At 41.4% G+C, this 13392-nt stretch overlaps 1 protein-coding gene across 8 annotated transcripts in view; it reads right to left on the reverse strand.

Annotated features, from left to right (window-relative positions):
* PLEKHA1 (pleckstrin homology domain containing A1) overlaps positions 1-13392 on the reverse strand; it is a 57235-nt gene that overhangs the window by 17859 nt on the left and 25984 nt on the right. For 7 of the 8 annotated variants that reach the window (XM_030334643.1, XM_030334646.2, XM_030334644.1 and 4 more), the window contains 2 exons: positions 8159-8256; positions 2288-2413 (listed from right to left, as the gene is read on the reverse strand). In XM_030334643.1, coding sequence (XP_030190503.1) covers positions 2288-2413; positions 8159-8256 — 224 coding nt within the window. The remainder of the gene's footprint in view (positions 1-2287; positions 2414-8158; positions 8257-13392) is intronic. The other variant, XM_030334647.1, reaches the window with a different exon arrangement.

Consider the following 13392-nt stretch of genomic DNA (forward strand, 5'->3'; position numbering starts at 1 on the left):
GACACAGAATCAGAAACAGGCTCCAGGCTCTGAGCCGTCAGCACAGAGCCCGACGCGGGGCTCGAACTCACGGACCGCGAGATCGTGACCTGGCTGAAGTCGGACGCTTAACCGACTGCGCCACCCAGGCGCCCCTTTTTTAATTTTTTTTAACGTTTATTTATTATTGAGAGACAGAGAGACACAGAGTGTGAGCAGGGGAGGGGTAGAGAGAGGGGGAGACACAGAATCTGAAGTGCGCTCCAGGCTCCGAGCTGTCAGCACAGAGCCTGACGCGGGGCTCAAACTCACAAACTGTGAGATCGTGACCTGAGCCGAAGTCGGTAGCTTAACCAACTGAGCCACCCAGGCGCCCCATTATGGGCTGTGCTTTTGATGGCAAGTCTAAAAACTCTTTTGCTCCAGACGATTTTCTCCTTGCTCTTAGAATCTAAGAATTCTGCAGGGTTTTGTTCTTTGTTTTTTCACACGCCAAGTCCAGGCTTTTTAAAAAAGATCTAACTATACTCATGTTTTCATGCTCCCCAAAGCACTGGCTTACATGCAACATGTTATAATCTAGAATCCCACTAATCAACCAAATGTGTATTTTTTTTTTCAAGAACTCCTAATTTTCAAGAGAAAAATGAACACTTGAGTCTTATCTTGAGGAATTTTCAACCTGTTATACATTTAGACAGATCAACAGCACTAATTATGTACTTAAACTTTGTAATCCCAGCACTTAACTGCCACTAACCCAATACTGAATAAATTAATCAACCAAATGAGATTTGTCATTTTCTTGACAAATATATAGCAATTAAATGCTTTTATAATGAGTAAATACTTCTTTAAAAAGCTACATTACAAAATGACACAGTAAAAAAAAATTTCTTTGGGATCTTTTTAATACGGCAGCTGCTATGCAATCTTACAACCTACTGAATAATCTACACTAAAACTAAAACACAACAAAATCTTAATTCTGTACAAAATGAAAGCAGCCAGAAGGGCACCTGGGTGGCTCAGTAGGTTAAGTGTCCCACTATAATGCAGAGCCTGTTGGGACTCTCTCTCTCTCCTCCTCTCTCTCTGCCACAACTCCGTTCACATGTGCTCTGTCTCCGTCTCTCAAAATAAATAAACTTAAAAAAAAAATCCCAAAAGTTGAGAGTTCACAGAGCTTCTGGGTTGCTGAACATGTGGAGATGCTGAGAGAGTCCCAGAAGCTTCATGCCCTTCCCATCTCTTCCATCAGGGTGTTCGTCTGCATTCTTCATCATATCCTTTTATGATAAACAGGTAAACAGTAAATAAACTGCTCCTGTTCTGTGAACAGCTCTAGCAAATTAATCAAATCTGGGGACAAGGTCATGGAAACCTTCAATTTACAGCCCATCGGTCAGAAGCAGAGGTAACAACCTGGACTTTCCACCGACATCTGAAAGGATTGGGGTGGGAGCAGTCTTGGGAGGACGGAGCCCTTAACCTGTGGGATCCAGGCTGACTGTCAGAATTGAGTTAAACTGCAGGACACCCAGCCAGTGTCACAGAACTGTTTGGTGTGGGGAGATCCCCACACCTCTGATGTCAGCAGCATTGTGAGTGTGGCAGTCATGTGAGAGGAAGAGTGGGTTTTTCCTACTCATATTGTTTACAAAAGGAAAAGGAACTCTGTCCAACAACAGACCATTTGTAAACTATGCTAAATTCAAGTCAAAATGACTACCCAGTCATTTTAATTGATGTAGAATAATTTTTAGTGACTTGGAAAATGTTTGAGATGTGAATGAAAAAAGTTATTTACAGAGGGTCTCCATTTCTTGGGACAAAAGTATACAGAAGAAAGGCTCAGAGAGGGGCGCCTGGGTGGCTCAGTTGGTTAAGCATCTGACTTCAGCTCAGGTCACGATCTCACAGTTTGTGGGTTTGAGCCCCATGTCGGGCTCTGTGCTGACAGCTCAGAGCCTGGAGCCTGCTTCGGATTCTGGGTCTCCCTCTCTCTCTGCCCCTCCCCTGCTGGTGCTCATTCTCTCTCTCTCTCTCTCTCAAAAATAAACACATTAAAAAATTAAAAAAAAAAAAAAAGAATTAGAAAGGCTCAGAGAAAACATGAAAAGTGTGAAGTGTGGTCTGTGGTTGCCAAACATTTTAATAAACACATACTTTTGAAATAAACAGATACGAAGCATTTTTAATTAACTGATTACTATATTTATTCAGTAAAGATGTTCTATTTTATAACAACATAAAAATTACTACGCAGTTGGTAATCCACCACACAACAGAATAACTGATGTATTACCTGAGTTGGGGTAATGATGGGCACGCCCCCAACAATGTCAGTTCTGTAAGACACTTGCTTCTTCCCACATTCACTCTGGCGACTTAGGTTATCAGAATGAGGCTGTGAGTCTGACTGCTTTGGTACCTAAAATAATGTGTAAATGAATCATTTTGCAACCAGCATTTTATAGGGGACCCTCTTTTATCACAGAATATCCAACTAATTGTCCATTTATATATATCTGACATTTATAAAAATTATGTATAATAGGTATGTGCCCTTTAAGTTCTCACACTGTTCTGTTACAGTCATACTTTATAATACAGCCATCATTTCCTGAGTGTTTACTTGGGCAGGTACTATTTCATACATTTTTCTACTTCATCCTCTGATGAACCCTATGCTTAGGGCCTGTACCTTCGTGATAGCAGTGAGAAAACGGAGGCTCAGAGGTGTGAAGAAACATAGGTTTAGGTCCTGATTGTACTACGTTCTACCGAAGTCTGTGTAACTCTCCCCCTACACTCAACCACTATTCTATGTCCCCCATTTATTAGAGCACCTGACACCAGAGCACAGCTCCATGCCGTTCTCGCTCCCCATCCTCCGCCGCTGCCCATGATTCTGGTAGCACCCGAGGACAAAGACCGTGGCAAACTCATCATTACTGGTGCCAGGACAGAGTCTACTACTGAAAACACGGTGTTCACTAAATGCTGAGAGACGGACTCAGTGGATGAATCCAAAATCATCAGGAAAAAAAGAATAAGATACTCAACACAAATTAAAACTTAAAATGTTCAAAATAACTTAAAGCTTATTGGAAATTTTGAGAAGGTATTCCAACACTGGTATCAACGATAAATCACTCACAAACGTCACTGAAGTGGAATCAGAGAATCGAAGGGATCACAAACGTTTAACATACATTTTAGCTTTTCTGATCCGGCCCACTCAGGAAACAAGGTGCAATATTTCTGCCAACAGACTGCTGCATGTAGTCTGCCTTTGGATTGCAGATTTCTTTTGACCGTAGATAAAAAATGTAATAAAATATGCTCGGCACTGATGTAATGTTGAGCATGACAGTTAATCTCTCTCCAATGACTTTAAAGGGCATGTGAGGATCCTGCAGTGTTTCAGAAACATTGTGACAAGTACTTCTAACCAGCACGATAGTGGTGGTGTAAAAACATTTAAAATCAAGTAACTTGCTTGCCTCACAGTTAATCCATGTTAACAGGGAACTGGCACAGCTCCAGGGGACACCATTCACGTTGCAGTCAAAGACCCAAACCATTTATTAATAGGATTCCGAAGCAGTGTGGTTTCTCAAGCTTTAACACTCATGAAGCATCAGCCAGGAACATTATTAAAAGCTTCAGATTTCCAGGTTGCACCTCCCAGAAATTCTGACTTGCTCGAGCCACAGTGTTGTGCACAAGGCCACACGGTCAGCAGAAACACCAGTGGTTTTTGAGGTAGTTGCTGCAGAAACCACCCTGAGAAACACTGCTGCCAGGCCTGTGCTCTCCCACCAGGTCTGGGGAAAAGCAGGTAGACAGTGGTGTCTTCAGACAAGGCTTTATGAAATACCGGGCAAATGCGGTCTATGTGTGTCTAAGCCGGGCTGTAGTAGATCCCAATCCACATAATTTAGGAATATACACAAGTTGTCTCTCAGGTGACTTTCTGCAACTCCTCTCCACCTTTCCCTCCCTCTCTCCCCAGGAAATGCTTCCCCGCAAGGCTTTTTCTCTAGGCTTCAGGCCCTCTCATCCATATTTACACTACAATGCAGGAAAACAGGAAAGGAAGGCAAATGAATCCTGCTAAGGAATGCCCCCTGAAATCTTCTAAGAGGCTACACTTTTTGGAGAGCTTTTTAAAGGCAACAGGTACTAGCTAGAATTTTACCTGACAAGATCCACACAATGACAGTGCGGTGAAAGGACTACGACTGAGGACACTCTACCCAGAAACAGTCTGCCGAGGAAGCCCACGATGTTCTGAATGAACAGCATCATGTATTCGAAATATGACCGAGAAAACGGGGCCAAGTTACCCCATTAAGAACAGAAACACAGCATTGAGAGAATTTTAAGCCAGAGAGAAAATTATCTGTTCATCTGTGTTAGCTGAAATGTACGAAGAGGTGACCCATATGAAGTCAGTCCTTCTTTTAAGAAGTTTACAGTTTAGTCATACATGGGCATTTCCTAAGAAAAATCTTTTATACCACCCCAAAAATACAGTGATATTTATACTTTTTCCACTTTTCTTCCAGAAATGATAGTATATTAAAAATCCTTCTCTCTGCTGTTAAGCTCACTGCTTCTAATGTGTCCTTATAATAAAATAAAATACTAAGTATGGCATAATTCTAATGTTAGAGTTCAATAATTAACTTAGAATTGCACTTTACAATAAAACTTATCTAAATTGTGTGGTGAGAACTGTGCAATGTGTAGAATTTTCAAATCGATATGTTATACACCTGAAACTAATATTAACATTTTATCAATAAAAAAATAATCTAAGCTGTAAACATTCCCCAAGAATAAGAAAAGTGCAAGCAAAATACCCATGAATACAGTAATTGTCTTAAAAACTTTGAATGAAAGTCTAAATTCAGCCATTAAAATAAACATACTTTCAGGAACAGAAAAAAAAAAAAAATCAGCCAACTATTTAATGAGAATCAGAAAACTGATCTCATCAGGCAGACAGCAAGTGTCAAAGACACTGAACATGATTGGTTTCCTTGCCCCTGACTTTTCCCTGCTCTCTCTTGCTTTCTACCCTTCTTTATTGGAGCTGTATTCTGTGAGAAATCTGCATGTATCTTTAGGAGGTGTTTGCCTGTGGTCCTAACAGTAGAAAAAGAAAAGGCAGTCAGAGAATGAAGAGATAAACAAAATGGAGAAAAACGACAGGGCTTGCAGACGAAAGCCTAAAACGTTCCAACACAAACTCCTGGGTATTCAGGAGCCTTTTGAGGGCTCTACCCATGACCTGAAAAACACTAGTACCAAGTAGAAAGCCTTGTACCTTTGGGCAAATTTACCATTTTGCTAGGACCAAAGTCCTATATTCAGCTTCCTCTACTTGCTCCCAGCTGTCCAAAAAAAAAAGTGGAATTTTGGCCACAATGTCAAAAACACTACTTGTAGATTAAAATCTAGTATTGATTTTTGAATTACAACCTATGGTGGGGAAAAGACACTATTTTAAAAAACAGTGGGTTTCTGTTTAGGAATACACCATATACATCCTGGACATTCCTTCATCGATAAGGGACCAGAGGCCACCGTATTTGTACTGTTATTACTTCCTATAAAAAGTTAGTTGAAAGTATACTTTAAAATCAATCTGATTTTCCCAACCCTATTCACGGATACTCTCTTCAGGGTCGGTTCCTCCACTACCAGCTCTCTGTCTTTTCAAATAAGGGGAAACTTTTTTAAACGGCTGCCACCAATAAACATTCACATGGACGTTAGGCAAGTTCGAAAAGCCACAGACCATGGTATCAGAGGACAGTCCACTAAGATGACAAGGTACTATAATTAGGAAGTAGTTAAATAATCACCATTCCCTTACCACTACTCCCTACCACCCCCTATTCTGAAACCATGTGCTTCCAAACCCTAATTATGAATTTCTAAAAATTTTAAGTTTACATAATCACATTGTACTCAGCAGACCACTAAGTTACACAGCTGACCAACTTGTCATTTGGAGCAGTTCCATAGAATTGTAAACCACACATGCACTAAAACATAAACTTCTATTTTGCAAAGAAATCTGCATTACTCATCAGCGATTTCCATAGGAATGTATGACAAATTAGAGATTCCACACCCGAATACATTTACACGTGTAAAATGCACATGATATGAAAACTGGCAAGGCCCTTTAAAGAAAAAAATTAAATAAATCTTACGTAGGCATGGGAAATTCTTTCATTGCTATCCGATAAGTTAAACGTTTATATAAAATTGATGTTTAGTAAGTGCTATCAATTCTGCAATTCTACATTCACTTTCATACAGTTACATTCACTTTGTTAACAAGCTAAGGATTTCTAGATTTTTTACGTATTCATATTTTCTAAATGTGAATTACAAAAAATGAATTATAAAAGCATGAATACCAACTTATTTAGCCTAAAAACTATGAATTTCAACGTGTAAAATAAAACCGTAAGACCACAAACGCTGGTATTTAAAAGTCTTTATGCTTTGGAACATCACCCAACCCTAATCAGCTTCTCGTGCATTTGAATAAGCTTAACAGTGTCATCTGTGTAAGATGGTTTCACACCATTAATAAATTAGGTCTAGCAATTCAAGAACCCCCCAAATGGTAAAAGGCCTGAGACTATTCACTCCTTTTTCTCTTAAAGCACTAAGAACCCAGTGCTACTAATTACTGCAAATTGTAAGAAATGAACCAATTTGGTAAAGTTACTAGATACTGTCTTCCTAAAGAAAATTTCACCTAAGAAATATATATATTGAGTTAAAAACTGTTAGTTAAGACCTTTTAAGAACATGCACTTCTGAATCAGTTCAAAAAATTGCTTTCCTGAAACTGCACGTACCTAAAATAACTTCTGCTTCATGTACAGATCAGAGGCACTGCGTGGGTGTTTTCTGTCATGTGGCAACAAGCTGTTCTGGTGCAAGACAAAAAACCCGACCTCACTCCGAGAACAGCTTTAGTTATATTAACTCTTTACTGTGTTGTGATATAAATATGGAATCGTTCATTTTAGATGGAAACTAACAAGTGACAACATATGCTGACTTTCAGAGCATATGTTTTTCGAGAGTAAGTCGTTTAGGGTCAGTAAACAACTGTACTTTAGTAAAACACACTTGAGCTCACACAAACCTCACACAGGAACTCCTTCCAGAGCCTCTCTCTGTGTCTCTCTACAAGTGTGTAAGGAGGAAAAAAAAGCAAGGAGAGCTAGAATCAGGGCGCAGAACCTATCTACCTGCCTGTCCTCATCAGTAGTAAACTTTCTCGGAAAAGTGTGGGTTTTGCTTTACAAATGAAAGAGTGGGAAAGGGCTCTTTTTTCAGGACCCTGTGCTCCAGGGTTGAGCTCCAGAGTCAAACAGCCTGGGTTTGGCTCAACGGTTCCACGATTTACCAGCGATGAAACCAGTAAAAGTTACTTAATCCCGAGGATTATCACTTTTCCAGATAATTGAGGTAAACCCCTCAGGATCAGAAAACCAAAAAAAGAAACCCAGGTTGCAAGGAGGTAGCTGTAGCCTGGGGACATCAGAGTTGCAAGGGTAGCCGGCCCGAACTCAAGGAGGAAAAGTGGGTGCGGCAAGTTTAGAGCCTGAAGACAAACTCCCGAGGGGGCCACGTGGGCAGGACCCTCTGGCCGCCACAGCTCTCCAGATCCACTCCCTAACCCCGTGCCTCACTTCCATGGCCTCACCTCCGCTTCCTGCTCCTATCTTCAAATTCTACCCTACCCAGCAGTGATCCCAGTCAGGGCCTGGAAGACAGGAAGGCCAACGCCTAGTAGCAGGGGTGGCGGCAGGAAGCCCCTCATCCTACTCGGGAAGAGAAAACATCCTCGATGTGTATTTTCCCCTAGAAACATTCTTGTGCAGTGGGTAAAATGCACACTAGCGTATGCCGTGGTAGGTACATAATGGGCTAAAATGGTATTTACGGGCTGATTTTAAGGGCTGATAATCACCTGGTACAAGAAAATGTATTCCCATTATAAACACCGGCCTTTTAAATAATAAACTTTGAGGATGCAACCTGCTGGTAAACTGGAGACTCAGCAGGCATATTTTCAAAATGTAAAGATGACCTCCAGACGTTAAAAATTAAAAACACAACAAACACTTACTGTAATTTTTATAGCTTTGTTCAACACGTTTACCCATTCTACTAGGTCTTGCTGATCATTAGCTTGTAGGAAGTATTTCCTCATCCCTGCATTCATAACTGTTGAGAGAAAAAGTAAACAGTACATGAAATTTTGCACTTGTTGCATCTAAATTTATGTTTGCACCTGCCTTCTGCAAAACCAGGCTACGTTCAATACTGTGACTCTCAGATTTGACAAAACGTTAGATCATATGAAATAATGCTTTTACCACTCTGTAACATAGGTAACATTCTTATTTTTAATGCCTATGTTTTTCATTAAATGGAAATACCAGAATATATTTAGCTAATCCCCTAATGATGAGCATTTAGGCTGTTTCCAATTTTTGAAATTATATAAAATATCCCAATGAGGGGCGCCTGGGTGGCGCAGTCGGTTAAGCGTCCGACTTCAGCCAGGTCACGATCTCATGGTTCGTGAGTTCCAGCCCCGCGTCGGGCTCTGAGCTGATGGCTCAGAGCCTGGAGCCTGTTTCCGATTCTGTGTCTCCCTCTCTCTCTGCCCCTCGCCCGTTCATGCTCTGTCTCTCTCTGTCCCAAAAATAAATAAACGTTGAAAAAAAAAAAAAAATTAAAAAAAAAAAAAATAAAATATCCCAATGAAACATCATATACATAATATCTCTCCATACTTGGGCTACCAGTTCTATAAGATAAATGTGTTGGGTCAGAGGGAATTCACCCTTAAAATTTTTACAGATACTGACAACTTGTCTTCCTATAAGGTCGAACCCATGTACATTCCTATCAACAGTGAAGGCCTGTTTTATCCAGTGCTCAGCACCCGTCCTGGTTATTAGCACCTGTGCTAGATAGGGACCTTGTCTTCAGCCCCGAGACTGTTGACATTGGAGCCGGAGTCTGCGAACAATATTCCCTAGAAACCCTTTGCCAGCTCGAGCCATGTTCTGCTAATGGGAGGTGTTGACGGGAGACTGGGAGAGGCCACGCTCCTACAGGTTCCCACTACTGCTGACCTCCCTCCCCCTGCAGAAGCATACCACTAGCTACTACTGCTCCCGGCTCTGCGGCCACTCCCCACACCAGCCCTGCAGTCTCCTCAGACACCCATCACTAGCTCCCTCAGGGCCCCTCTTCCAACCCTCCGAAGTCCCAGCTTCTGGTAACACCGCTTCTTCCCCTTTCGTCTCTCCAGCGTCTAGGTGGTAGCTGCTTTATGCAATTTCTAATTTCTGGGTTTCCTCGGCATCCCCTCTGCACTCTTTCAGCCTTCCAATATTTGGGTAAGCAATTCCTCCTAACAAATACCCCAGGTTCGAAATACCTAGTGCAGACTGTTTTCCCGACTGGACCCCGACAGATACAGCAATCTCTGACCTCCTAAATGGTGAATAATTATATCTTGTTTAAATGTGAATTTATCTGATCATTGAGACAAATTAGTTTCTATGTTTCTTGGCCATCAGAATTTGTTTTGTGAGCTTTATTTGTCCATATTTCTCCTGAGTGTCCATTTATGTTGTATTGTCTTCTAAGAGCTTTTATATTAATCGTTTGTTTTATTTCAAGTACTTTTCTCAGCCTGTCATTTGCCTCATCAAATTTGTCCATGGTATCTTTCAACAAAGAGAAAAATATTCTGTCAATCTTTTCCTTTTCCTGTAATGACTTGAGCTTTCATAGATGCAGAGAATCTCCCCAACCCAAGATCATAAAAATAAACACCTTTAGGGGGTGCCTGGCAGGCTCAGCTGGTTGAGCATCCAACTCTTGATTCTGGCTCGGGTCACGATGTCACAGTTCAAGAGATCCCACTTTGGGCATGGAGCTCACTTGGGATTCTCTCTCTCTCTCTCTCTCTCTCTCTCTCTCTGCCCCTTTCCTGCTTGCTCTCTCTCACTCTCAAAATAAATAAACTTAAAATATATATACATATATACATATATACATATATGTGTGTGTGTGTGTGTGTGTATATATACGTATGTATGTATGTATGTATGTATGTATGTATCAACTGACATACTACCACTCAGTTGGGTGACTAAGGGGGAAATGAAAACCCTCAAAGGAAAAAGTTATTTCTCAAATGCACAGGACTTGAAATTGGAACTGAGACCAAGACACTAAGGCAGAGCTTCCTTGAATGGAGATGAGGATCTGAGCAAGGAAGTCAAATAGTACCTTGTGAAGTGCTGTCAGACAACTAGTATGGAAACTAAAGAAACTTAAAACACTATAAATCAATTCTCTTATATCTTACTAGAGACTGGAGAAATGATCCATGCCATAAGCATAAGTTAAGATGAGTAGCACAGTAGGACATATATCAACACATGGCTTTTATTTTTAATTTCTAACAATTGGTAAAGACTCTTTTCACAACCTTGTTCCAGCTCGGGCTGAGGTTGGGCCCCCTCCCAATGGCTTCTCCCCTCAGCGCTGTTCTGGGCATCTGCCAAGACCAGCTGAAGAGTCTGAAAATCTAAGCACTTAGTACTACACTACATCTGCTACAAAGTGAGTACTTAATACACCTATCTTTGAATGAATAGCATTTATATAAGGACTTCTTTTAAAAAAGAAAAAAGAGGCAAATATACCTCTAAAACGGGTCTTAGCACACCTTGCAGTCCAAATAAAAACTCATGTACTGTATTATTTCATGGTAGGAAGAGGCATAAGGATACGGTGGGGGCAGGAGGGGGTTGGAATCCGAGCCTGGAATCACTCAGACCTGACCAGCTCATGCACTTAACTAGCAATAACATTCTGCAAAACCCAGGTAACCTGAGCTCCATTTTCTTCATCAAGGAAATGGATGCAACCCATCCGTTCCTCGAAGAGTTGGAGGTGATTTATGTAAAGGAAGTAGCACAGCGCCTGGGAAAGAATAGACAACATCATCTTCATCATCATCTGGAGACTTCCAAGTAAGGAAGCATTGTGGAAAATGTAAAGCAAATTATTGGGAAGTGCATACTAACAACCCATGTTGGTGGGGGTGGGGGGGGGGGACAGAGAAAGAAAGAAAAAATATTCGAATGAAAACAAAGTGTACAAAACCTGCCAGTTGCCATGCTTTTGAATCTAGGGTTCCGCAGCGTATGATGACTCCATCCCAGAGGTTGTGTTCTACTATCTTTTCACTTGAGTACTTCTTTACTTCAAATCTTTACCATCAGAGTGAATGTATCAAACGGATAAAGCCTGAAGCACAAACACTAGCTTGACTGCAAACAAAAATCATCTGACACCTAAGATCAACTGGTTACAGTTCGGGTACGGGTAGGGACCAAATGGTTGTGAGACACTTTCTCACATTATTTGCCAGTTTTCTCAGTTCCCTCTATTCTTTCTCCATCCTCTCGTTCTCTCAATCAGATGGCAGACTTTCTAAAAGGAACCACTAATTTTCTTATTTCTCTCCTCTCATCAGTCTGTCTTTGTTCTTTCAGATTTTTTGACTTTTTCTTCTGAGTTTTGCATTGTCTTGTGTTCCTTTTCCTATTTGATAGTGCTCTCTCCTCAAATGTCATGTAATCCTGGGCTGCCCATTCATATTTAAAAGCAAGGTACTAAAAAAACTAACTGGAAGCTCCCTGAAAGATATGTAGGGTTACTAACCGCTGGACTTCACTGCATGGCAAAGTCTTCTAGTAGAAATGCCCAGATGTCAGCACCTATGGCTGGCTCTCTTCTCTAGAGTATGCAGACCCACCCCACTACACCTGGCTGCCCAGTGTTCTGGAACTGGACACAGGAAAAGAGGTGCATTCCATGCACATATTTTCACTTAGTCCTATTTTCAGTTTCACGCTTCATCTCTCCCCTTCTTCCCGAGCACAGAGCCTGATTTTCTTTCTCTTCTCTTCTCTTCTCTTCTCTTCTCTTCTCTTCTCTTCTCTTCTCTTCTCTTCTCTTCTCTCTTCTCTTCTTTCTTTCTTTCTTTCGTTTTTATTTATTTAAGTAATGTCTACAACCATCATGGGGCTGGAGCTCACGAACCTGAGATCAAGAGTCACATGCTCCTCCAACTGAGCCAGCCAGGCGCCCCTCACTGATTCTATTTCTAAAGGTACTACACATGCTATTTCTTGCTGGGATGGTGGAAGGACAGCTGCCCAACTAAGCTGCATGGAAGCAGGGACTGGAGGCTGTCCCTGACACAGACATCCAAATGTAGTCCGTTTTGGGTCCTCCTCTCTGCTGCCTCCCCAGACGGTACCCAGGACCTAAGTCTCTCTGGAGTCGGGGTGGGGGCAGGATGCTGACAGGCCAGCTCCTCACTGGCTTCTTCTCTACTCTGCTAAGTTATTTTCCATTCCCCCCATCCACTTCCCACCTGTATACACTGTGGGTTACAGACGTCTGCAACGATGGTTTGAGTGTTTCTTGTTCTCACTGGTTTTTGAACAATCGGGAGATGAAATAAAGGTGGAAGAATCTTTATGTTGCCATTCTGAATGGAAGTCGTAGTTCCGTTTTAGGAACCTGTGCCGCCCTCTCTGAAGACAAGCATTTTATGAATCTCTTCTCTATGCCCTCTATAGTATGGACTAACAAACTACTGACAGACCAACAAATAACCTTAATCTTTGACTCCAACTAAAATCACCCATTCTGCATACTCCAATGACTGAATGTTATGTATGTTATATACCACTATTCCTTCAAGCTGTAGGTTTGAGGTTTTACATTAAAAAGACTTGTCAAGAGAATATGCATTATACATTCTAAAACAAAGTTCTCTGTTGCCCCCACTGGCTTTTCACTCACAAGGCTCTGAAGCATTTTCCTGTTTATAAATTTGTAATAAGCACATAAATTTTTCTTTTGGTTTCTTAGAGGTGATAAAAGCCTTATAGAGGATTCTCTGAACAGCTGCATTACATCCTGCCCACACCCTAGTCGCTTACTGGACGTATATGACTGCCACAGATGTTATCCCCAACACAATGCCTAAAGAAGAAACCCGCCCTTTTCAAGCAAAAGAGAACAGGGGCGCCTGAGTGGCTCAGTCAGTGAAGCGTCCGACTTCGGCTCAGGTCATGATCTCGCAGTCCGTGAGTTTGAGCCCCGCGTCGGGCTGTGTGCTGACATCTCAGAGCCTGAAGCCTGCTTTGGATTCTGTGTCTCCCTCTCTCTGTCACTCCCCTGCTCATGCTCTGTCTCTCTCTGTCTCAAAAATAAATTTAAAAAATTAAAAAAAAAAAAAAAAACCTTAAAAAA

This window comes from Lynx canadensis, chromosome D2 (genome assembly GCF_007474595.2).
Source record: "Lynx canadensis isolate LIC74 chromosome D2, mLynCan4.pri.v2, whole genome shotgun sequence".
Taxonomy (NCBI): domain Eukaryota; kingdom Metazoa; phylum Chordata; class Mammalia; order Carnivora; family Felidae; genus Lynx; species Lynx canadensis.